Below are 27,370 nucleotides of genomic sequence, written 5' to 3'. Positions count from 1 at the left end.
CATTTAACCACATAACAGAGGGTTAGGGTAACTTGTTAGACGTTACTGTAATGATCATGATTGAATAAATAAAAATTTTAGTTTATGGAACTTTTTCCAGGAATAACTATCATATAAAGAGAGGAATTCCTGCGATGTCTACACTGCAATCAACGGCTTCTTTGTGGGTTGAGTGATGGCCTCTCTAAGTCCCCAGCTCCTGGTCCTAAAGAGCAGTGAGCCCTGAGAACAGCTTTGAGATAACTCCACAACAGCTCTGCTGTCAAGGGTATGGCAGTTGCAAAATTAACCATAATAACTGCAAGTAATACACCTAAAACAAAAACTCTGCTGTTATTTAGCTGAACTAAAAACCCCCAAACTAACCATCCATTCCCCCATGGTGTAAATTATAGTTATGTATATAATGAAATGTCTTATTTGCATTTCACATAAAATTCACCAAACTCCTTATTCACTCATTATTTACCCCTTATGGGTTTTTAAATGGTACTTTTAAAGTCTGCTTTGGCTCAGGGTTGAATTATTTGCCAAGACTTTATTCCTGGAGTCATGATCCCCCTAGGACTTCTTTACCTTTTGCAAATTCATAGCTCATTTTGTAGGGAGTAATCGTTTGTGGCCTCTGTGTGTGCATGTGTGGGCATATGTGGGGAGCAGTCTTAACATATTCTAAATAGTGGAAAACTTCATAAGGAAGGGTTGTAATCCCAGAATAATTAAACAGGAAAAAAAAAAAAAGAAAAAGAAAAAGCAGAAAATGAGTAAAGAATAGTCAATAAAGGTAGCAGCAAAAATTAGGTTATCTCCTTGCAACTATGCATATGCTCGAATAATCTGTTGATTTAATAGTTGGAAGAAATGTGTGTTGCAAAAATTCATTGACTGGTTTGGCTGTCAAGAGACACAAATACAGGGCTTCCCTGGTGGCGCAGTGGTTGGGAGTCCGCCTGCCGATGCAGGGGACGCGGGTTCGTGCCCCGGTCTGGGAGGATCCCACGTGCCGCGGAGCGGCTGGGCCCGTGAGCCATGGCCGCTGAGCCTGCGCGTCCGGAGCCTGTGCTCCGCAACGGGAGAGGCCGCAACAGCGAGAGGCCCGCGTAAGGAAAAAAAAAAAAAAAAAAAAAAAGTGGTCTTCAAGACCAAGCTTAGTATTTTAGGGGAGGAACTGGGAATGTAAGCCAAGGAAGCTGTAGACATTTACCAAGTCCAAGAGGACAGTGAAAATTCTCCCTGCCCCCAAATCTCTTCCCCACTCACCACCAGACCTTGGCTTGGAATGTCTTTCAGCATCATCCCCTATGAGCTCAAGAGCAAAGGTGAGGGGCGTTATCTCAGAAATAAAACAGTTTCTCAAAATATTAAAAAAAAAAAAAAAGTAGTTTCTAGATTCACAGAGATTTTGAGCTAGAAAATATCTTAGTGAACATTCGGTTCCTGCTTCATCCCAATACATACATTTTACAGATATGATATTTGGGTCCTCCTGGCAATAAGTGACTGGCCCGAGATCACAAAGCAAACGAATGACATAAAAATGCTGGGTTTCAACTCTCTCTCTAGAGGTCTTTTTTACACTACTGAGCACTGCCAGTAAGTACTCAGCAGGGGTAAGAGAAGGACCTGGTATACTTCACTGGAGGATGAGTTCTAGTACTAGGGGCACCATGAGGACTGAATGGGTCACAGACTGAAGGTCTAGGGAGCGAGGCGCTCTGGATTTGGGCCTAGACTCAGAAGTTTTCTATTTTGCCTAATACTGGCATACACGACAAGCAAAGTTGCATGCCATTAATATACCATCATACGGTAGCCTGCTCATCTACTGAGAGTTAATCTGCAGGTAAACCATATTCCCAGTGAAATACTATGTCTATTCTACTCAAATACAGAATTGTGTCCTGATACCGGCTTAATAATAGGGGGTTTATCGTTCATTTTCAAGGCACAAGCACACTGGACGTTTTTATCAGTCACCTGTGTGTTCAGACATCATTCTGGGTCTCATGAGGGGTAGCTGTTACCCTGCTGTGGAGCTGCACCATTTCGATTTTGCATCAAGCTAATGTGCGTCCCTGGAAACCATACTAAACAGAACAAGAAGTAAATATTCTCTATCCCTTAAAATTGACCTCAAGTGACCTAAAGTAGTTTTCAAAACTTCCATTTCATTTGGAAGGGAATCTGTCTCTTTGAAAATACTATTATTGATCCTTAATTTTTCTCAGTGATTTTGGGGGTTTTAGTTGGCCTTCAAATACCTCTCAAGATCAAGGGGATGAAATTCCTTTGGATGGGATCCCAAACTATAGTTTTTTTTTTCCCCTAATAATTACAAGCTATGAGGTTTTCATTTGATTATGAATTTAATTTTTGAGGATGTCTTCATAGTATCTTATGCTCCCTCCTGACATGTAGTGTTGTTGGGATTTGCTGGAGAAGTACAACAAAAAATGACAATATCAAACATCATTAAATACGGGTCAAGACAAAGCAATCATATTGTTTATCATTTGATTGTAATAGAAGAATTCAGTTCGCTTATTTCACCACAACGAATATGTGATTCCAATCGTTTAAAAGCTAAAACCCTTAGCAGATAGAGAACAACTGAAAAAAAATCCTCACTTCACGAGAAAACCCTGGATATTAACCAGTCTACTGAACTGGATGAGCAGTAATATATATAATGCGCTAACATTTCTTAACAAAAAGATTTTTGTAAACAGGCTGCTTCCACAAATACTTTATGAGCCATCGTTAACTTTCAGAGATGTTGTTTTAGGTTGGAAACCTTGGTGATCTATCTCACAAAGCACGGCTGGAATGAAGAAACCCCTGAAATTGCTAAATGAGAAGACCTGAAAAGGGTCCCGGGAAGTCATGACCCTTTAAAGGTGTTGGTTTACAGAGTGTGAAGTAGGCAATTCACCAGCTATACCCAGGAAGCAGCACAGCAAGTGCCCATCACTAGGAATCAGAGAACAGGTCATTCTGAAGGGTGGTTGGAACCACCGCAGGCCCACAATGAGTGTGGTCTAACTTCTGTGATAGGGAAAAACTCCTCCATTTGGAATACGGTTCACGATTTCAATAGAAGATTATTCAAATGAAAAGCAATTCATTACCGTCTCTTTTGGTGTTTTGGGACCATTTTTAGGGCTCCGACAACAAGGACAGATTCACTAAGGGCTAGGATCAAAATCTCAGGTGTAAAATCTTCAGCAAAGGCTGGAGATTCAGGGCCCTCTGAGGGGCTCCCTGGCCTTCGGGTGTGGACGTGGAGAGCTGACTGGCCAGCTGCTACCTTGTTAGAGAGAGAGGAACGTGGCTCTGTCACTTTTCCTCTGAGGCTCACAAAACACAGAAGCTTATTTTAGCTTCAAGGGCTAAACAAGAGATTGCAGGGTGAGAACAATGAGTGGGATGTCAAGATTTTTAGGGTTGTTTTTTTCCTGTTATTATCAACAATCTATTTTCTTAACAATGTCACTTAACTTTTCTCTGCTTCATTTTTTCCCTATAATGGATATACTCAGTTTAACTTCCAAGTTCCAAAAGAGTTAATGGTGGCAAGATGTGTTGATAAATATTTTTAAAGCTCTTTGACTTCCTTAGAAAGAAAGCAGGCTTGTGAAAAAATTCCCTGAGAAAATATTTAGAGATTCAGTAAGACTGAGTCAAGAAATCTCTAAATTATGAGCCCTTAAAAGTAGCTTTTTAAGGTAAAACATATTAGCGTACTGTGTGTGTGTGTGTGTCTGTGTAGATATATTACGTGCATACCGTTTCTCTGATTACAAAGTAAACAGCAAAAATAACTGAATTTTGGAATTTCAGGTCTCAATGTTTAGTGAGATATAGATGCTACAATTAAACCACTTCCCTTCATTTGTAGAATTTGTCTCCGACTCCACTTTGAATGACACTCTCATACATCTGTTCTGCAGGAGTAGTAGCAAGACCTGTTTGAAGTTTAAATCCATGACACCCTTTGTAGAACAGTGGCAACCTGATCAAAACACTGATCGAGCAGAAATGCTTTTGTGTTCTGATCAACAGGGCCCAATTCAGTCTCTCTCTAAGGAGAACGCGCACACACACACACACTCTCCCTATATTCAGGGCCGAGGTTTTCCTTCTACCCCCAACTAATAAAATCAGGAGGCTGCAATGAGGCGAGCGGCACGCAGTTTGATGTCCTCAGCAGGATACGGGGAGTCAGAAGTGGCGCTGTAAATCCAGAGCGGGGCTTCAACACCGTGTTAAGTGTGGCCCGACTCTCAGAGATTTCCCTTTGATGCAAGTTCAGTATATTAATGGGAAAAGCATTCACTTTTATTTGTCTGTACTGTCTGCGACAGCAAGGCTGCCTCATTTAGCCTGGGCCAACATGAAAATACACAGAAAAGCAATCTGCTGCTAATTAGCACAGCTCCCTTTCATTTACTAGCTAGTAATTGGAAGGGGTTAAGAAAGTGTAACTTATCAGATCACGTGAGTGTATTTGCTTGTGCGGACGGCAAGCCTCCCCCGAATTTCCCTATGAACTCTGAGGCAGTAATCCTTCCTCGACATCCACTTGATCTGAAAGGCGATACTGACACGGGTGAGGTGCACACACACTGTTAGGTTTGAGAGGGAGGTTTCCTAAGACCCCCGAATGGGGTGTGAATCAATCTATTAGAGCCTTACCTTTCTTTAGATATGTTTTTACTCTCCCGTTTCCAGATCGTCTTGAAGTCACTGCAGAACTCATACCACACCATAAACACGTAGTTGGGTGTGATCTCCTTCTCACCAGACTTTGGCTTCATCCCAAAATATCCTACTGTTGTTTCAAAACTGCAAATGTAGAGAAAAAAACAGTGAGGTAGAGGGTGAGAGGCTGTCAACGCTAATACCCATTAGGGGAGGAGAGGGGACACCGGGAGAGTTTCTCCCACACACTTCGCTTCTCTTTAGCACAGAAGCCCAGGCTTGAGTCACTGTGGCTCAGTAAGACCTACGTGTTCAAGCCAATTATCTAAGAAATTTAACATGATTGGGGATACTCCTGGGCACATCTTATCTGTATAAAACCAGCATGTATAATTCCAGGGTGTATGTAGGTAAAACTTTTGGGGTTTGTTCCTCATCTCAAATCCATGTCATTTACCTGCTCTTTGTGTTATGTTGAATGATCACATGGAACGCTAATGACATGTTGGTTCTGTAACACCAGCAGTGGACAGTTCGAGAGCCCACGGGGAATCATCAATCTGTTGAGGGCTTCACAGAAAATCAAGAGACTGTTCTATCCTTATTCTGGCATCTGCTGGCTTCATAATCTTGGGTCAATCATTCAACACTGGGCTCTCAGTTTTTTCAAGGGTAAAATAAGAGACGTAGACCAAATGATATTTAAGAAAGCTACATTTTAAAGCTGGATGTGATACAGGAATACAAACCATCAATGTACAAAAATACATATAATTGAGGATATAGCAAGGATTGGAGGAAAAACCATTTTTGATCTTAAAAAATGATCTTTAACCCAGTCAGAAAAGAACCCAGGTTTTACAAGGGTGATTCCCAGATATCACTAAGAACCTCCTGACCTACCCCTTGGAGGTTCATTCCCAGATGACTACCCAGGCCTCCCAAGCGGCCCTTCTTGGAGGCACTAGCTTTGCAGCAATTTATAGCTCTGCCCTCATTCCTTCTCCCCACCCACTCCAAGCCCCACAAGCTCATTTGCCATGAGCAGGAACACTTAAATAAACGGGCCCCTTTTCTAGGGTGTTGGAAACTAATCAAAGCAGGAATGGCTGGCCAGGTTTATTACTCAACGCTCTATCATCTGTTCAGACACAGCGTTGGTTTTTTTTTTGTGGCCATCCTGAATACTGAGTTTCTAATGGAACGCTATTCAATGGCGATTGTAAAACCCTGAAGCCCCATTACTGTTATGGAGCATACTTTCAACTCAGTCTCAGTTACTGGGCACTATGTATCTCATAAGATTTTATCACATTTCACAGATGAACTGTTAATTGATTCCATGGCTATGATTAGGTGAGATCCAAGCTGGAGCTGCAGCTCTGAGTCCCATAAATTCTTTGTGCTTCTGTAAATAATAAATCTGTTTTTAATGCAAATTAAAACTACTGGTCAGGGAATTTTGGCTCCCAGTTATTAAAAGACTAGAAGTGCATAGGTGGAGAAAGGCAGTAATTGCCGTAATTTCTTGAGGGACTTCTCTTATAATTCCAAACACACATATTTTGGAGCAAAACCAGAAAGTAGCAATGTCCACTTTTGCCCAGGCATGACTCCTAATTCTGTGGCAGTCAAAACGCGGAATATACTTTTTATTTCATTCAAAATGAAAATTACATTGATTGTAGCATGGAAATTCGTAAGCAGAGAGTTCTGTAACTAAAGGAACAGGCCATGAATTTCTTATGGAGTCATGGGCCTTTAGAACTGGAAGGGATGGACCTGTCAGTCTGTCCAATGTTCCCATCTTACAGCTGAGAAAACAGAGACCCAGAAAGATGGAATGACCTTATTCATCGGCAGAGTTGGGTCCCCTGATTCTCCGTGAAATGCTTTTTCTGCTCTACCCACCCCCTGTTGTTCATACTCACTGACCCAGGCATTTAAGAAATAAAAGAGTCATGTTTTGGTCTGTTTCCACGTTAGACACCGTTGCCACCTAAGTCATACGTAATGTGTGTGACCCCCAGCAAAGTACATCATTATTCTTGTCTCTTCATTATGTTTACCTTCAACACAGAAACATATTTACTTGTGCAATGAATAGAGAAGAGAAAGTCTTCACTTTTAGTTTTCAGAGGAGCAAATTATCTTCCTATTTTCCAGGATGACATAGTGAAGAGCACAGAAACTCCGCTCACTGTACTTCAACGCCAGCAGTTCCAGCGTTATTTGGAATGTAGACTGTGAGACCAAGATGTTGCAAGGATGGTACGGTTTCAGAGAATGACAGAATTGTTTGGTGGGTTATCACAGAGCTTGAGAAAAGCATGTCATCATCCTGTGGGCCACACTTTTCCCAACTCTGAATTGAACGATGTACCCTTCACCACCTCTCCCCCAGGGGATCTGGGAGGCCCTGCTTGCTAACCCTCAAAGAGTATGAAACCTAAAGGAAATAGTGAATTTCAGCATTTTTCCCCCCTATGTGTTTAAGTGAACCTCTTCAGGAGAACCAAAGCAAACAGAGTTGCAGAGGATGGCCTGGCTTTGGCACTCTGCAACTTTAACAAAGTCACTCTGAGGATGTGTGTCTTATTGGATTTCCCTTTGTTCCAGGAAAAGCCAAAAGCTAGAATGTGAACCTACAACTATCTGATAAGGTCTAGACTACGTTCCTCCCCACCCACCCAGTCCCGCTCCAAACACAACTCTCTTCCTTTCAGATTTAATTTTGATTCACAGAAGACTGATTATTGAAAACCGTCTGAAATTTGGGCATGAAAACGGCCGTTATTTGACAACAATATTAGAATTTTCTCCAAGAGACAAAGGGGCAATCGTGCTGTTTGAAATTTCTGTTTCTCAGCAGATAACTAAAATAGCTTTCAACATTGAAAAGATTTATTTCTCATCATACGTTGTGTTCTATAAAACTTTTCTGCTTCACTCTCAACTGTTCCCTGACTCCTTTTCTCTCTGCTGTAATTCCTTGTCTGATTTCTATCTTTTCGATTCAGCTAAACATTTTGAGAGTTCAGCCAATGATTATATCAAAGAGCCCACGGCAAAGGGAACGGTTTTACTTTTGCAGTGTTGAGATGCCAGGGCGGAACATATCCGCTTATTGCCCCTCATGCATGCCTTTAGAAACTGCTGAGGAAAAGCAAATATTCCTTAGCCTCAGAGTAAATTGTTTCTCTTGAGAATACAACATAAGAATTTCCTAAATCTCACTCGAATGTTGCAACACTGACCACCAACCTCCTTCAAGACTGTAACCAAACAACTGTGGTTTCTACGTTAAAGATGGGATCTAACATATTTCATGTATGACATGAAAGCTAGACTACCTTCACCACAAAGTCACGGAAAACGCTGACAACCGAAATCTATGACCCCCCTCAGCATAGCTAATGCACAGCACCAACTTCGGCCCCTCTCACACGGGCCCCCTTTTCCTGAAGCCAGAATCCTGAAGAAGAATTAGAAATTTGACATCCACCTTAGAAAGTGAAATTCTGCTTGGCCTGATACCCATGTGTTGATGGTCCTTTTCATGCCTGTGGGATACGTCTATAACACAGACACACCAGCTTGACACAGCGACGAAGGGAAGCTTACTACGGGGATAATATAAGCTCTACAGGGGATAAGGCCAATAAAGGGGCACAACCTAAAAATCTATAAACAGAATCATGTGATTGTCTTGGTTGTCAAAGATTATCATGCAGAGATGATAGTCATGACCAAGAACATGTCTGCCCTTAGAAAGATGCAAGATTTGCCCTCGCCTTGCTTCCTTCTGCCTATTTATTCTATTGGCACTTACAGCGGGAAGCAGGGCAAGATGTCAGTGTCTGTCAAGGCAGAACAGAGCACTGACTATAGGCTTTCAGTACTCTCGGAGATTGTGGTGAGACGGGAGGAAAAACGTCCATTTCTAGAACTTGTTCACCTGCACTGAATGAAATCCCCTCCTCACACATTCGTAAAGCTCATTTTCCCTTATCTACTGTTTCCTGTCCTTATCTCTTATTTAATTTTCTCGTACTTGTAGAACGGGTCCCAGCAAAATTTATCTCAGTTCTCAGCCCTGAATATGAGAAAGCCTCCGTGTATGCCCCCCTCACCTTTCTAAGAGGGAGGGAGAGCCAAGCTGACTAACCTGGCCAACTGAAAAAAAGGAAGACCCCCATGAGGGATCACAGCCAATGATTACTGGGCTCTACCAGGTGAGGTGGGTGGTTCCGCTTGGGTGTCTGTGAAGAGAGGGAAGAACATAGAAGAGGCCTGAGGTAGGTGGGAGGGGGAATAGAAGACCTCTGGGGTCTCTTCCCCTTTTCTGTGCACATAGAGAGGGAAGTCCCTTCTCCCCATTTGTCCCTTGTTCACAATATCCTCCATAATGGTTTAATCTAGTTGTAACACTAAGAAGGATCCCACTGTTCCCAGCGTCCGTGAAGTGTCTAGGTGCAGAGTAGTGGAGGAGAGGCAAACAGATGCAAATGGTGTCCTGACTCCTGAGGCAGGTGAGTCACTTCCGGATGATTCCCTGCTTCTTGAGGAAAACTACTGCCAAGTCCTATTCCTGGAGCTTTCACTCTAGCTCTCCCTAGACTCTTATTGCTGCTGGATGCAGAGTCTTAGCAGATGGGGTCAAAAGAATGGCTAGTCATTCATTTTGCTAAGTGAGGTGAGCCAATCATAAAAGGGAAACCTTCTGTATGATTCTGCTTACATGAGGTACCTTAGAGCAGTCAGAGTCACAGAGACAGAAAGTAGAATGGTGGTTGCCAGGGGCTGAAGAAAGGAGAGAACGGGGGAGTTATGGTTTAATGAGTACAGAGTTTGCCTTCAGAGAAGAAGAAAAAGTGCTGGAGATGGTTGGTGTTGACGGTTCTTGATAATAACAAAAGAATGGCTAGGCAAAGAAAGACCTGGGGCCAGTTCAGAGCTGCTTACCTTTTCTGTGCATTCTCCAAGTGACTTTCTTCCACTGTATGCTCTTTTTTGGCTGTGAAAGAAATAATTATGGTTAAAACAGTATTTTCTTCCAGCGTATCCTTTGTGTAATCTTCTAACTTTGATTATACCCATTCATTATCAAAATAAATCCGAATTCAGGGGTTGGAAGGCCCTACCACGTGTCCTGGCAATTGTACTCAATTCGCTACATCCACTACCACGGCTTTCTTGATAACAGCTATAGCTAATGGTGGCCATATAATTCATGGTTCTCTCTGGGATAGTTTTGAAAGGGGGGAATATTACTAATTACTCTGGGCCAAGGCTTAAATTGTAACATTCCTGGCCAGACTGGATCACGTGGTCAGCCTAGCTATAGCTGGTCTCTTTGGGAGCCTTGGCATGTGCTCAGCACTCCCCCTTTCCCCACAACAACCACTACCACAAAATAAACCCAGTACCACCTGCAGTAGTTCTGCTCAGATTCAAAGGAATTCACTGTAATCCTTGCATACTCTGTCTCTACACCCATGGTCTAGGGAAGCCTATGGTCTCTTTTCTGAGAATGTTTTTAAATGCACTGAAAAAATACTTAAAGTTACTAAGGAAATCAACGATGCTGAGGTAGAATTCTGAATTGACAGATTAAGAACCCACACTCCGTAGGGACCACAGGGAAACCGGGAGGTTTCATTTGGGGGTGGTTCTTTTACATATTCTTCTCTCTGATCAGAAAATAAACATTGGGGTGCATGTGTCTTTTTGAATTATGGTTTTCTCTGGGTATATGCCCAGTAGTGGGATTGCTGGGTCGTATGGTAGTTCTATTTTTACTTTTTTAAGGAACCTCCATACTGTTCTTCATAGTGGTTGTATCAATTTACCATTCCCACCAACAGTGCAAGAGGGTTCCCTTTATTTAATATTTGTAGATTTTTTGATGATGGCCATCCTGAGCAGTGTGAGGTGATACTTCATTGTAGTTTTGATTTCCATTTTTCTAATAATTAGTGATGTTGAGCCTCTTTTCATGTGTTTGTTGGCCACCTGTATGTCTTCTTTGGAGAAATGTCTATTTAGGTCCTCCACCCATTTTTTGATTGGGTTATTTGCTTTTTCTTTTGCGGTACGCGGGCCTCTCACTGCTGCGGCCTCTCCCGCTGTGGAGCACAGGCTCTGAACGCACAGGCCCAGCGGCTATGGCCCACGGGCCCAGCCGCTCCGCGGCACGTGGGATCCTCCCAGACCGGGGTGTGAACCTGTGTCCCCTGCATCAGCAGGCGGACTGTCAACCACTGCGCCACAAGGGAAGCCCCTATTTGCTTTTTTGATATTGAGCTGCATGAGCTATTTCATCAACAGAGGAATGGATAAAGAATATGTGGTACATATATATAATGGAATAGTACTCAGCCACTAAAGGGAACGAAATTGGGTCATTTGTAGAGACGTGGATGGACTGTCATGCAGAGTGAAGTAAGTCAGAGAGAGAAAGTAAGTCAGAAGTAAGTCAGAAAGAGAAAAACAAATATCGTATACTAATGCATATGTGTGGAATCTAAAAAAGTTGTATAGGTGATCTCATTTGCAAAGCAGAAATAGAGACACAGATGTAGAGATATGGATACCAAGGGGGAAGGTGGGGTGGAATGAATTGGGAGATGGGGATTGACATATGTACACTATTGATACTATGTATAAAATAGGTAAGGTAACTAATGAGAACCTACTGTATAGCACAGGGAACTCTACTCAGTGCACTGTGGTGACCTATATGGGAAGGAAATCCAAAAAAGGGGATACATGTATACGTATAGCTGATTTACTTTGCTGTACAGTATAAACTAACAGAACATTGTAAAGCAACTATACTCCAATAATAAAAAAAAGATAATACTGTCATATATGATAATACAACTCTTACACGAGACATCTTAAAAATGTCTAGAAAAATCATCAAGTCATAATCTCTATGAGCCTTAAGATTCCTTTCATTTAGATAACCCATGCTCTTGGGTTGGAAGAATTAATATCATTAAAATGGCCATACTACCCAAAGCAATCTACAGATTTAATGTGACCCCTATCAAACTACCCATGACATTTTTCACAGAATTAGAATAAACAATCCTAATATTTCTATGGAATCATAAAAGACCCAAAATTGCCAAAGTAATCCTGAGGAAAAAGAAAAAAGCAAGAGGCATAACCCTCCCAGACTTCAGACAATACTCCGAAGCTACAGTAATCCAAACAGCATGGTATTGGCACAAAAACAGACATATAGATCAATGAAAAAGAATAGAGAGTCCAGAAATAAACCCACACACCTATGGTCAAATAGTCTTTGACAAAGGAGACAAGGATATACAATGGGAAGAAGTCTCTTCAGCAAGTGGTCCAGCAAGCTGGACAGCCACATGCAAATCAATGAACTTAGAACACACCCTCATACTATAAACAAAAATAAACTCAAAATGGCTTAAAGACTTAAATATAAGACATGATACCATAAAACTCCTAGAAGAGAACATAGGCAAAACATTCCCTGACATAAATCGTACCAATGTTTTCTTAGGTCAGTCTCCCAAGGCAATAGAAATAAAAGCAAAAATGAACAAATGGGACCAAGTCAAACTTACAAGCTTTTGCAAAGTGAAGGAAACCATAAACAAAATGAAAAGACAACCTACAGAATGGGAGAAAATACTTGCAAAAGATGTGATCAACAAGGGCTTAATTTCCAAAATATACAAACAGCTCATACAACTCAACAACAAAAAAACAAGTAACCTAATCGAAAAATGGGCAGAAGACCTAAGACATTTCTCCAAAGAAGACATACAGCTGGCCAACAGGCACATAAAAGATAAAAACTACAATGAGATCAAAGATTAAAACTACCTCACACCAGTCAGAATGGCCATCACTAAAAAGTATACAAATAACAAATGCTAGAGAGGGTGTGGATAAAAGGGAACCCTCCTACACTGTTGGTGGGAATGTAAGTTGGAGCAGCTATTATGAAAAACAGTATGGACGTTCCTCAAAAAACTAAAAATAGAGTTGCCATATGATCCAGCAATCCCACTCCTGGGCATATCTATCTGGACAAAACTATAATTCAAAAAGATACATGCAACCCCAATGTTCACTGCAGCACTATTCACAGTAGCCAGCACATGGAAACAACCTAAATATCCATCAACAGATGAATGGATAAAGAAGGTATGGTACATATATACAGTGGAATATTACTCAGCCATAAAAAGGAATGAAATGATGCCATTTGCAGCAACATGGATGGACCTAGAGATTATCATACTAAGTGAAGTAAGACAGAAAGAGAAAGACAAACACCATATGATATCACATGTGGAATCTAAAATATGACACAAATGAACTTATCTATGAAACAGAAACAGACTCACCGACATAGAGAACAGACATGTGGTTGCCAAGGGGGAAGGGGTATGGAGGAGGCATGGAAGGGGAGTTTGGGATTAGCAGATGCAAACTAGTATATATTTAATGGATAAATAACAAGGTCCTCCTATATAGCACACGGAACTATATTCAATATCCGGTGATAAACGTAATGGAAAAGAATATTAAAAAATAAAAAAGAATGTAGGGGAAAAAGCCTGGACCTGTCTAAGAGACAAGAGACCATTGTTTCGGGGTGCGCGAGGAGAGGGGATTCAGAGCACTGTCTAAACGCGCTCCAGAGATGAGCACAAGCCACGGTTATCAGCGTGGACACTGGAGACGGGCATGAAATGCTAAGGCTGCTGATGCAGCCACCAAGAAGCCTGTGTGCAAGCACAGGTCACCACCCACACCTCCCCTCCCGGGAGCCTGAGCAGCCCGCCACTGCCAGGGTCCCGGGATCCAGGGACAACTTCCCCGGGAGAACACACAGCGCCCCTCAGGCTGTTGCAACGTCGTGTTGGCCTCTGCCGCCGCAGGCTGGCCCTGCATTCTATACCCCTCCCTTCCCCCCGCCTGAGTGAGCCAGAGTCCCCTAGTCAGCTGCTACTTTAACCCCGTCCTGTCTGAGCGAAGAACAGACGCCCTCAGGCGACCTACCCGCAAAGGCGGGGCCAAATCCAAAGATGAACCCCAGGAGCTGTGCGAAAAAAGAGAAAGGTAAAACTCTCCCATCAGCCTCAGGAGCAGCATATTAAATCTCCACAATCAGCTTGATGTACCCTGCATCTGTGGAATACCTGAATAGACAACGAATCATCCCAAATTGAGGTGGTGAATATTGGGAGCAACGATATATATATATTTTTCCTTTTTCTCTTTTTGTGAGTGTGTATGTGTATGCTTCTTTGTGTCATTTTGTCGGTATAGCTTTGCTTTTACCATTTGTCCTAGGGTTCTGTCTATCCGGGTTTTTTTTAGTATAGTCTTTATCACTTGTTATCATTGGTGGATTTGTTTTTTGGTTTGGTTGCTCTCCTCTTTCTTTTTTTTAATTACTTTAAAAATTTTTAATATGTTTAATAATTATTTTTTATTTTAATAACTTTATTTTTCCTTCCTCCCTCCCTTCCTTCCTTTCTTTTTTCTCCCTTTTCCTCTGAGCCGTGTGGTTTACAGGGTCTTGGTGCTCCGGCCAGGTGTCAGGCCTGTCCATCTGAGGTGGGAGAGCCGAGTTCAGGACATTGGTCCACCAGATATCTCCCGGCTCCACGTAATATCAAACAGTGAAAACTCTCCCAGAGATCTCCATCTCAATGCTAAGACCCAGCTCCACTCAACGACCAGCAAGCTACAGTGCTGGACACCCTATGCCAAACAACTAGCAAGACAGGAACACAACCCCACCCATTAGCAGAGAGGCTGCCTAAAATCATAATGAAGTCACAGCCCTGCCCACCAGAAAGACAAGATCCAGACTCATCCACCAGAACACAGGTACTAGTCCCCTCCACCAGGAAGCCTACACAACCCACTGAACCAACCTTACCCACTGGGAGCAGACACCAAAAACAATGGGAACGACGAACCTGCAGCCTGCAAAAAGGAGACCCCAAACACAGTAAGTTAAGCAAAATGAGAGGACAGAGAACACAGGGCAGATGAAGAAGAAAGGTAAAAACCCACTGGACCAAACAAATGAAGAGGAAATAGGCAGTCTGCCTGAAAAAGAATTCACAGTAATGATAGTAAAGATGATCCAAAATCTTGGAAATAGAATGGAGAAAATACAAGAAACGTTTAACAAGGGCCTAGAAGCATGAAAGAGCAAACAAACAATGCTGAACAACACAATAAATGAAATTAAAAATTCTCTAGAAGGAATCAATAGCAGAATAACTGAGGCAGAAGAACGGATAAGTGACCTGGAAGATAAAATAGTGGAAATAACTACTGCAGAGCAGAATAAAGAAAAAAGAACGAAAAGAATTGAGGACAGTCTCAGAGACCTCTGGGACAACATTAAACACACTAACATTTGAATTATCAGGGTCCCAGAAGAAGAAGAGAAAAAGAAAGGGACTGAGAAAATATTTGAAGAGATTACAGTTGAAAACTTCCCTAATATGGGAAAGGAAATAGTTAATCAAGTCCAGGAAGCGCAGAGAGTCCCACCCATACAGGATAAATCCAAGAAGAAACACGCCAAGACACATATTAATCAAATTATCAAAAATTAAATACAAAGAAACCATATTAAAAACAGCAAGGGAAAAACAACAAATAACATACATGGGAATCCCCATAAGGTTAACAGATGATCTTTCAGCAGAAACTCTGCAAGCCAGAAGGGAGTGGCAGGACGTATTTAAAGTGATGAAAGGGGAAAACCTACAATCAAGATTACTCTACCCAGCAAGGATCTCATTCAGATTTGATGGAGAAATTAAAACCTTTACAGACAAGCAAAAGCTAAGAGAATTCAGCACCACCAAACCAGCTTTACAACAAATGCTAAAGTAACTCCTCTAGGCAGGAAACAAAAGAGAAGGAAAACACCTATAATAACAAACCCAAAACAATTAAGAAAATGGTAATGGGAACATAGATATCGATAATTACCTTAAATGTAAATGGATTAAATGCTCCAACCAAAAGACACAGACTGGCTGAATGGATATAAAAACAAGACCCATGTATATGCTGTCTACAAGAGACCCACTTCAGACCTAGGGACACATACAGACTGAAAGTGAGGGGATGGAAAAAGATATTCCATGCAAATGGAAATCAAAAGAAAGCTGGAGTAGCAGTTCTTCTATCAGATAAAACAGACTTTAGGGCTTCCCTGGTGGCGCAGTGGTTGAGAGTCTGCCTGCCGATGCAGGGGACACGGGTTCGTGCCCCAGTCCGAGAAGATCCCACATGCTGTGGAGCAGCTGGGCCCGTGAGCCATGGCCGCTGAGCCTGTGCGTCCGGAGCCTGCGCTCCACAACGGGAGAGGCCAAACAGTGAGAGGCCCGCGTACCGCAAAAAAAAAAAAAAAAAGACTTTAAAATAAAGACTATTACAAGAGACAAATAAGGACACTATATAATGATCAAGGGATCAGTCCAAGAAGAAGATATAACAATTGTAAATATTTATGCACCCAACATAGGAGCACCTCAATATATAAGGCAAATACTAACAGCCATAAACGAGGGAATCGACAGTAACACAATCATAGTAGGGGACTTTAACACCCCACTTTCACCAATGGACAGACCATCCAAAATGAAAATAAATAAGGAAACACAAGCTTTAAGTGATGTGTTAAACAAGATGGACTTAATTGATATTTACAGGACATTCCATCCAAAACCGACAGAATACACTTTCTTCTCAAGTGCTCATGGAACATTCTCCAGGATAAATCATATCTTGGGTCACAAATCAAGCCTTGGTAAATTTAAGAAAATTTGAAATTGTATCAAGAATTTTTTTTTGACCACAATGCTATGAGACTAGATATCAATTACAGGAAAAAAATCTGTAAAAAATACAAACACATGGAGGCTAAACAGTACATTACTAAATAACCAAGAGATCACTGAAGAAATCAAAAAATACCTAGAGACGAATGACAATGAAAACACGACAACCCAAAACCTATGGGATGCAGCAAAAGCAGTTCTAAGATGGAAGTTTATAGCAATACAATCCTACCTCAAGAAACAAGAAACATCTCAAATAAACAACTTAACCTTACACCTAAAGCAATTAGAGAAAGAAGAACAAAAACCCCCCAAACTTCACGGAAGGAAAGAAATCATAAAGATCAGATCAGAAATAAATGAAAAAGCAATGAAGGAAATAACAGCAAAGATCAATAAAATTAAAAGTTGGTTCTTAGAGAAGATAAACAAAATTGATAAACCATTAGCCAGACTTATCAAGAAAAAAAGGGAGAAGACTCAAATCAACAGAATTAGAAATGAAAAAGGAGCAGTAACAACTGACACTGCAGAAATACAAAGGATCATGAGAGGTTACTATAAGCAGCTATATGCCAATAAAATGGACAGCCTGGAAGAAATGGAAAAATTCTTAGAAAAGCACAACCTTCTGAGACTGAACCAGGAAGAAGTAGAAAATATAAACAGACCAATCACAAGCACTGAAATTGAGACTGCAATTAAAAATCTTCCAACAAGCAAAAGCCCAGGACCAGATGGCTTCACAGGCAAATTCTATCAAATTTAGAGAAGAGCTAACACCTATCCTTCTCAAACTCTTCCAAAATATAGCAGAGGGAGGAACACTCCCAAACTCATTCTACGAGGCCACCATCACCCTGATACCAAAACCAGACAAAGATGTCACAAAGAAAGAAAACTACAGGCCAATATCACTGATGAACATAGATGCAAAAATCCTCAACAAAATACTAGGAAAAAGAATCCAACAGCACATTAAAAGGATCATACACCAGGATCAAGTGGGGTTTATCCCAGAAATGCAATGATACTTCAATATATGCAAATCAATCAATGTGATACACCATATTAACAAACTGAAGGGTAAAAACCATATGATCACATCTCAACAGATGCAGGAAAAGCTTTCGACAAAATTCAACACCCACTGTGATAAAAAAAAAAAACCCTCCAGAAAGTAGGCATAGAGGGAACTTACCTCAACATAATAAAGGTCATATATGACAAACCCACAGCCAACATCATTCTCAATGGTGGAAAACTGAAACCATTTCCACTAAGATCAGGAACAAGACAAGGTTGCCCACTCTCACCAATATTATTCCACATAGTTTTGGAAGTTTTAGCCATAGCAATCGGAGAAGAAAAAGAAATAAAAAGAATCAAAATCAGAAAAGAAGAAGTAAAACTGTCACTGTTTGCAGATGACATGATACTATACATAGATAACCCTAAAGATGCCACCAGAAAACTAGTAGAGCTAATAAATGAATTTGGTACAGTAGCAGGATCCAAAATTAGCTGAACATAGCAGAACATATAGCAGTAAACTATAAGACACTGATGAAAGAAATTAAAGATGATACAAACAGGTGGAGAGCTATACTGTGTTCTTGGATTGGAAGAATCAACACTGTGAAAATGACTATACTACCCAAAGCAATCTACAGATTCAGTGCAATCCCTATGAAACTACCAATGGCATTTTTCACAGAACTAGAACAAAAAATTTGTATGGAAACACAAAAGACCTTGAATAGCCAAAACAATCTTGATAAAGAAAAACAGAGCTGGAGAAATCAGGCTCCCTGACTTCAGACTATACTACAAAGCTACTACAAGGTAATCAAAGCAGTATGGTAGCGGCATAAAAACAGAAATATAGATCAATGGAACAGGATAGAAAGCCCAGAGATAAACCCACACACATATGGTCACCTTATTTTTGATAAAGGAGGCAAGCATATACAATGAAGAAAAGACAGCCTCTTCCATAAGTGGTGCTGGGAAAACTGGACAGCTATATGTAAAAGAATGAAATTAGAACACTCCCTAACAACATACACAAAAATAAACTAAAAATGGATTAAAGACGTAAACGTAAGGCCAGACACTATAAAACTCTTAGAGGAAAACATAGGCAGAGCACTGTATGACATAAATCACAGCAAGATCCTTTTTGATCCACCTCCTAGAGAAATGGAAATGAAAACAAAAATAAACAAATGGGACCTAATGAAACTTCAAAGCTTTTGCACACCAAAGAAACCATAAACAAGATGAAAAGACAACCCTCAGAATGAGAGAAAATATTCGCAAATGAAGCAACTGACAAAGGATTAATCTCCAAAATTTACAAGCAGCTCATGCAGCTCAATATCAAAAAAAAAAAAAATCAAACAACCCAATCCAAAAATGGGCAGAAGATCTAAATAGACACTTCTCCAAAGAAGATATACAGATTGCCAACAAACACATGAAAGGATGCTCAACATCAAAATCATTAGAGAAATGCAAATCAAAAGTAAAATGAGGTATCACCTCACACCACTCAGAATGGCCATCGTCAAATATCTACGAACAATGAATGCTGGAGAAGGTGTGGAGAAAAGGGAACCCTGTTGGGAAGGTAAACTGATACAGCCACTATGGAGAAGAGAATGGAGGTTCCTTAAAAAAACTAAAAATAGAACTACCATACAACCCAGCTATCTCACTCTTTGGCATATACCCTGAGAAAACCATAATTCAAAAAGAGTCATGTACCACAATGTTCATTGCAGCTCTATTTACATTAGCCAGGACATGGAAGCAACCTAAGTGTCCATCGACAGATGAATGGATAAAGAAGATGTGGCACACATATACAACGGAATTGTACTCGGCCATAAAAAGAAACAAAATTGAGTTATTTGTAGTGAGGTGGATGGATCTAGAGTCTGTCATACAGAGTGAAATAAGTCAGAAAGAGAAAAACAAATACCGTATGCTAACACATATATATGGAATCTAAAAAAAAAAAAAGAAAAAACTCGTTATGAAGAACCTAGGGGCAGGACAGGAATAAAGACACAGATGTAGAGAATGGACTTGAGGACACGGGGAAGGGCAAGGGGAAGCTGGGACGAAGTGAGAGTGGCATGGACTTATATATACTACTAAATGTAAAACAGATAGCTAGTGGGAAGCAGCTGCATAGCACTGGGAGATCAGCTCGGTGCTTTGTGACCACCTAGAGCAGTGGGGTAGGGAGGGTGGGAGGGAGACGCAAGAGGGAAGAGATATGGGTATATATGTATATGTATAGCTGATTCACTTTGTTATAAAGCAGAAACTAACACACCATTGTAAAGCAATTATACTCCAATAAAGATATTTTTTAAAATGTATACATATGTATAATTGAATCACTTTGCTGTAGAGGAGGAGAAAATAACACAACATAGTAAATCAACTATACTTCAATTAAAAAAAAGATGCCTTTCATTATAGCTACAATGATGCAAAATGAATGGGAAAAGAAAATCAATTGTATCTAGGGCCTATGTTGTGATACTTCATGAAAGGTATTAAAGGATTTTAAAATATCACTGTTTAATTAAGCCTAACTCTGCCATGTGCTACCTGTGTGACTAGGCAAGTCACTCATGATCAACTGTGTAGTTACGGCCTCATCTGTCCTCTTAGCATATCCACAGAGACTACCATCATACAGCTGGTATAAAGATTACGTGAGACAATACATGTAAAGCCCTTAGCACCTAAGACACGCTCAATAAATGACGTGACAGGTATTACTGGCACCTCATCATCATTCCCTTTATCACTGATGATAAAATGTAAATTCTGTCAAGTTACTCCCCTGCTCAGAACAGCTTGCCATCTCTCTTGACATAAGCTCTGAAGTCTTCACAGTGGCCCCGAGGCCCTGCCAGTCTACCCCCTGGCTCCTCTGTGACATCTCCTCCTCCTTCCCATGTTCATTCCTTTCCAGTCCGGCTGGCCAGCGGGCTGATGGAGCGCACTGAGCACGTGCACTGGGGATCTTTGCACTTGCCTCTCCTCCTCCCTGGGGCCCCCTGCCCACAGTCTCTGCATGACTGGGCCCCTCACTCCATTAGGTCTCAGCTCAAACATCACCTTCTCTGATCCTGCTAAATTAAAGACCGTCCCTTGCCATGTATCCTCCCCACCCTTTTCCCTATAGTCTCTGTCTACTTGACAGACTAGGCAGTTACTCATTTGTGTATTATACGACATTGAATGGAAGCTTCAAGAGAGCAGCCACTTCACCTGGCCTGTTTTCTTTTGTGCCTTAAACACGGAAAAGTGTCCACATATTAAATAAATTATTTTAGCTAAAAATGTATATATTGGACAATGGTTGCTTAAACAGAGAGATACTAAGTTTCCTAAACATAAAACTTTATATTCAGAATATGAACACAGGCTAAAGAAGAATGTCAGGCTAAAGTTGTATAGTATTATCTCTAAGTCCAGTAAATTTCAACAAAAATATTTTTTTATATTAAAATGATGCTTGGATAACAACATCCTTCTCGGTAAAGTCATAGTCATTGCTATCTTTTGTGCTATGATTCCCCCCTATCCTCCTAGCAGGAATCTCTAGAATTAGTCGGGTTCTTAGTCAATCAGATACAGAGAAGTGACTTACGTCTCTCATAGGCTACCAAGTTCCCCCAAATGTGAAACAAGCTACTGGTTTGTTCTTATCCAGTGATTATTAATTATGCACATGGCCAAACAAGGGGGAAAATTCCTTTAAGGCATGAGTGATCTTCCCGGAGCACAGCTGTTGTTCTCCGTCACCAGGTGTTTCTAACTGGCTACTTCCACTTTGTGCTAAGCAGACTGTGGTCAACCCGTCATTGCATATAAATTTAGTGACGAGAAATACCCTCTCCAAACTGAATTAAGATGAGATTAAGATTGTGCAATAGCTCTATGAATATGGTTATTTGGAAAAAAACAGCATCCGAATGTAAAAGGAGGTATTACTAAGAGGCAATGCATTCTGCAGAACCTCTGAGGGTTTGGGGGACAAGAGCCTTCAGGAAAAGGAGAAGAACCTAGAGATCTCAAGTCGTCCTAAGCCGAGGGCCTATGTACAGACAGAAAAGGCAGTCACCTCCCTGGTGTGACCTTGACTCTCTACCAGCCTAAAATATTTCTCCTGCCACAATGTGTGAAATTTCCAACCATGTCATTATACATTTTAAGTCCTCAAAACGCTCTGAGCAAAACAAAAAAGACATTACCTAGAAGGAAAATGTTTAAAGACTGGAGTCACAAACTCAAGTTCCAACATCACCAACAAATAAGGTAACTGTAGGCCAAGTGTAAGAATCTTATCATTCCAAAATTCTATCTCTAACTCTTCAATACTGGAACTGACACAATCCCAGTGCAGGGAAGCCACCAGGGAGTGGGAGAGAAATGGGAAGGCCATGCCCCATTTAAGGGAGGGAAGGCACTAGCCACTGCTACCCGATCTTCCACCTTTTTCAGAGAAGCCAGGTTTTTTGTTTTTTTTAACATATATATATATATATATATATAATTTATTTATTTAGCTGCATCGGGTCTTAGCTGCAGCATGCGGGATCTTCATTGCAGCATGCGGGATCTTTTCATTGCGGTGCATGGGCTTCTCTCTAGTTGTGGTGTGCGGGTTCAGTAGTTGCAGCGCGTGGGGTTGCCCCGCAGCATGCAGGATCTTAGTTCCCCAACCAGTGATCGAACCCATGTCCCTGGCATTGGAAGGTGGATTCTTAACCACTAGACCACCAGGGAAGTCCCACAGAAGCTAGGATATTTTAAACGTATGTTCCCAACTTTAGAAAGATGTTTCAAACAGTCTGTAGGAGAAAGATCCCATTCCCACTGGCCATATCTGGCTCTGAAAGCTCTAGTAGCTACAGACATCATGACATAGGTGGGTCTGTTCTTTCATTCCACGTGCCAGACCCTGTTCTAGGTGCGTGGGATCCCCAGTGAAGAAAGCAGACAAACGCCCCTGTAGGACGTTCATTCTAGGGGAAGACAGACAATTAAACCTGCGAGAATAAGATGCAGTGTAAGTAATTTTCAATGATGGGTCTTAGATGGAAACCGTCCTTACGCTACAAATATGACGAGTCGTAGCCCTGAGTCCATGTGTGGAGTTTCCTTAGTTTTCTATGCAACAATCCCATGGATAGAGTATATACGTGCTTCTTTTTCAGTTTAGATTTGGTGCTAGGTGTGGGGTAGGGGGTTGGGTAGGCTTCTAGAAGAGTAAGTTTGGAGGTGTTGTCAGATACTGACACAGCACTAGGGGAGATGGAGAAATAACAGGCATCCCCGACCTTGCTTTTCTCTCCTTTCTTTCTCAAGAAGCTGTTTCATTGTCTGCGACAAATTATTTTTCAAATCAGGGGAATAAAAGAGCTGCTTAGAATGTTGATAGTCTCACAGTTTAAGGCAATAAGAAAAACAAACCAGAGTACTAAAATGAGATGTTTCGCTTAACATCAATTCTGTTTTCTCAAGTTCTTTATCGAGTCTAGGTATACACTGTGATGATGGTGATTTACTGGAGGGGCCAGCAGAGAGTGGAATGGTAAGTTTGCTTGGTGACCTACCTACAGCACACTATAATTTCCCTGTCACTGACAGAACTGTGTTGCTTTTCTTACATTTTAATTTTCTCTGTTAAAGAACAATATCTATTTCTCACAATTCTGCGTTGCAGGGAGAAAGCAACACAGCTTCTTTAGAAGGTGTTTTTTGTTTAAGAGATATTTATGTGGATTGTACGTAATGCAGCCTTTACTGAATAAAGGTCATTTGCTTTTGTGTAAATCTTTAATGCCTTGGCATTTTGTTTCCTGGTTCATTTGATGGCCACTGTCTCATTAGTTATCATAGAATTGCCCCACTATAACAATTCTGAAATTCATTAAGTGCTGTGGCCTACCAAGTGAAGCAGAAATGGTCCTTTCTATTCAATGGTTGTGGCCCCAAAGAATGCAAATCAGAACTCAAGAGACTTAAAGGCCGAGTTTTAAGCCCAGCTCTGCCACTTAAACGTCATGGACAAGTTGCTAGTGTCCTGTGTTTCAGTTTCCTCCTCTGGAAAATAATGATAACACCTACCTCCCACATAGTTATGAGGGCTACATGAAAAGGGCACAGTGCTTGGGTGAATCAGAATCATTGCAGTCAGATCTTTGACGGTTCCTTGTCATGTAGAGGCTGCTGGGGATTCAAGCTTCCAGTGGGAGGGCTGCTTTGGCCAAGTTAAATACAAGTATAGTAGAGTGGACAGAGCTTGCGTTTTGCGGCAGGTGGACCTGAGTTGAATTTCTGCTCTGCCACTTATTAACTGAAAGACTGTGGGGAAGTCACTTAACTGCACTGAGCCTTGCCCATAAAATTGGAATGATAAGATTTATCTTACAAGGTGGCTGTAACTATTGGACACAAAGAACATGAGAGAGGAACACAGTGACAAACACATGCCAGGCACCCACGGATGACTGCTATTTATCACTGATTGGCTGGAAGCAAATGCTAGTAGCCACCGCTCCAGCTCTCTGACTTCGGGATGAATAATACAGAATTTCAAGCAAAATGCTCTTTTCTTAAGAATGTCAACCACCATTCTCAGTAGACGATAATTCTCCCTGTGATCATTTTCATGTCAGACCAGGTGTCCTCTGCTCAAAACCTCACTGTTTTCCCATTTTACTCACCTAAAGCTGATGTCCTTACCCTAAAGCTTTTTCACAGGAGGGTGTTCCCTATATCTGACCTAAAGTTATTTTATTTGTTCTTTCAGCTCATTTTGTTTTATTTACTCCTCAGGAGAAAAAGAGAGAAACTGGTTGATAAGTCTGCACATACTGGGAGTTAAGGGGGTAGGTGTGATGGGAAAGGTACTTATGATTATTCTCACTTTTTTTTTTTTTTTTTTTTGGCTGTGTTGGGTCTTCGTTGCTGCAAGTGGGCTTTCTCTAGTTGTGGCGAGCAGGGGCTACTCTTCGTTGTGGTGCGCGGGTTTCTCCTTGCGGTGGCTTCTCTTGTTGCGGAGCACAGGCTCTAGGCGCTCGGGCTTCAGTAGTTGTGGCACACGGGCAATAGCGTGCAGGCTCAGCAGTTGTGGCGCACAGCCTTAGTTGCTCCGAGGCATGTGGGATCTTCCCGGACCAGGGCTCGAACCCGTGTCCCCTGCGCTGGCAGGTGGATTCTTAACCACTGCGCCACCAGGGGAGTCCCCTCACCTAATTCTTTTCACACTTAATGATCACAGGTTATGCAATCTTTGATCTGATTAACTGAGTTACTTCTCCAATGCTAAAGGAAAGATAATGATAGGGGTCTGTTTTAACAAGGTAAGTTTTCTGAGAGCAAAGATTCCTTAAGTTCTAGGCTCCATATAGTGACCTGCAGCAGGTTCCCTGCTTGCACAATATATCCAGTTCTCTGCATTGCTACCAGATTGCCAGTTTAAAAGGCAAACTGCATTATGCCACTGCTCTGCTTAGTGTGTTCACTTGGCTCCTCCCCTCCACGTCTTCTGGGATGCACTTAACTCACAAGGTACAGTAAGCCCTCCACAACCTGGCTCCTGCTGCTCCCACTAGGTGCCCCATGCTCCTGTGATGTGGGACTCCTCGCCATTCCCGGCATTCCTCCTACTTTCTTGCGCCTTTATCGTTTGGCATACTGCTTCCTCTGCTGTTTAAAAATTTTTAAGTTTTTATTGAAGTATACTTGATGTGCAATATTGTGTAAGTTACAGGTGTACAATACAGTGATTCACAATTTTTAAAGGTTATACTCTTTATAGTTGTTATAAAATATTGGCTATATTCCTTGTGTTGTACAATACATCCTTGTAGCTTATTTTATACATAAGAGTCTGTACTTTTTTTTTTTTTTTTTTTTTTTTGTGGTACGCGGGCCTCTCACTACTGTGGCCTCTCCCGTTGCGGAGCACAGGCTCCGGACGCGCAGGCTCAGCGGCCATGGCTCATGGGCCCAGCCACTCCGTGGCATGTGGGATCTTCCCGGACCGGGGCATGAACCCGCGTCCCCTGAATCGGACTCTCAACCACTGCGCCACCAGGGAAGCCTGAGTCTGTACTTCTTAATCCCCTACCCCTATCAAGCCCCTCCCCCGCTTCCCTCTCCCCATTGGTAACCACTAGTTTGTATCTGTGAATCTGTTCCTTTTTGCGTTATATTCATTAGTTTGCTGTATTTTTTAGATTCCACATATAAGTGATAACATAGAGTATTTGTCTTTCTCTGTCTGCCTTACTTCACTAAGCATAATACCCTCCCAAGTCCATCCACGTTGATGCACATGGCAAAATTTCATTCATTTTTTATGGCTGACTAGTACTCCATTGTATATACATACCACATCTTCTTTATCCATTTATTTGTTGATGGACACTTAGGTTGCTTCCATATCTTGGCAATTATAAATAATGCTGCTGTGAACACTGGGATGCATGCATCTTTTCAAATTAGTGTTTTTGATTTTTTCTGGATATATAGCCAGGAGTGGAATTGCTGGGTCATATGGTAGTTCTATATTTAGTTTTTTGAGAAACCTCCATACTGTTTTCCACAGTGGCTGCACCAATTTACATTTCCACCAACAGTGTAGGAGGGTTCCCTTTTCTCCACATCCTCGCCAACATTTGTTATTTGTGGCCTTTTTGACAATAGCCATTCTGACACATGTGAGGTGATATCTCACTGGTTTTTTTTCTTTTTTTTTAAGATTTTCTTTTCTTTCTTTCTTTTTTTTTTTTTTTTTTTGATGTGGACCATTTTTAAAGTTTTTATTGAATTTGTTACAGTATTGCTTCTGTTTTTTTTATGTTTTGGTTTTTTGGCCCTGAGCCATGTGGGATCTTAGCTCCCTGACCAGGGATTGAATCCACACCCCCTGCACTGGAAGGTGAAGTCTTAACCACTGGACCACCAGGGAAGTCCCCTCATTGTGGTTTGGATTTGCATTTCTCTGATGATTAGCAATGCCGGGCATCTTTTCATGTGCCTGTTGGCCATCTGCAGGTACTCTGTGGAAAAATGTCTATTCAGGTCTTCTGCCCATTTTTCAATTGGGTTGTTTGTTTTCTTAATGTTGAGCTGTATGAGCTGTTTATATATTTTGGATATTAACTCCTTATTGGTCATATCACTTGCAAATATTTTCTCCCATTCAGTAAGCTGCCTTTTCTTTTTTGTTGATGGTTTCCTTTGCTATGCAAAAGCTTTTAAGTTTAATTAGGTCCTATTTGTTTATTTTTGCTTTTATTTCCTTTGCTTTGACATATGATTTATGTCAGAGTATTCTACCTACATTTTCCTCTAGGAGTTTTATGGTTTCTGGTCTTACATTTAGGTCTTTAATCCATTTTGAGTTTATTTTTTAATATGGTGAGAGAAAATGTTCTAATTTCACTCTTTTACATGTAGTTATTAGAAAGAGAAATTAAGGAAACAATCCCATTTACAATCACATCAAAAAGAATAAAATACCTAGGAATAAACCTACTCAAAGGTGTAAAAGATCAGTTCTTAGAAAACTGTAAGACACTGATGAAAGAAACTGAAGATGATACCCACAGATGGGGAAAGATATACCACGTTCTTGGACTGAAAGATTATTATTAAAATGACCATACTATTCAAGGCAATCTACAGATTCAATGCAATCCCTATCAAAAATACCAAGGGCATTTTTCACAGAACTAGAACAAATAATTTTA

At 41.1% G+C, this 27,370-nt stretch overlaps 1 protein-coding gene across 5 annotated transcripts in view; it reads right to left on the bottom strand.

The window, feature by feature from the left end:
- Positions 1-27,370, bottom strand: part of FMN1 (formin 1) — a 444,603-nt gene that overhangs the window by 29,129 nt on the left and 388,104 nt on the right. For all 5 annotated transcript variants that reach the window (XM_067742229.1, XM_067742240.1, XM_067742249.1 and 2 more), the window contains 2 exons: positions 9,667-9,718; positions 4,696-4,845 (listed from right to left, as the gene is read on the bottom strand). In XM_067742229.1, coding sequence (XP_067598330.1) covers positions 4,696-4,845; positions 9,667-9,718 — 202 coding nt within the window. The remainder of the gene's footprint in view (positions 1-4,695; positions 4,846-9,666; positions 9,719-27,370) is intronic.

The sequence above is a fragment of the Pseudorca crassidens genome, chromosome 1 (genome assembly GCF_039906515.1).
Source record: "Pseudorca crassidens isolate mPseCra1 chromosome 1, mPseCra1.hap1, whole genome shotgun sequence".
Lineage (NCBI taxonomy): Eukaryota > Metazoa > Chordata > Mammalia > Artiodactyla > Delphinidae > Pseudorca > Pseudorca crassidens.
This window is presented reverse-complemented; position numbering and strand designations above follow the sequence as displayed.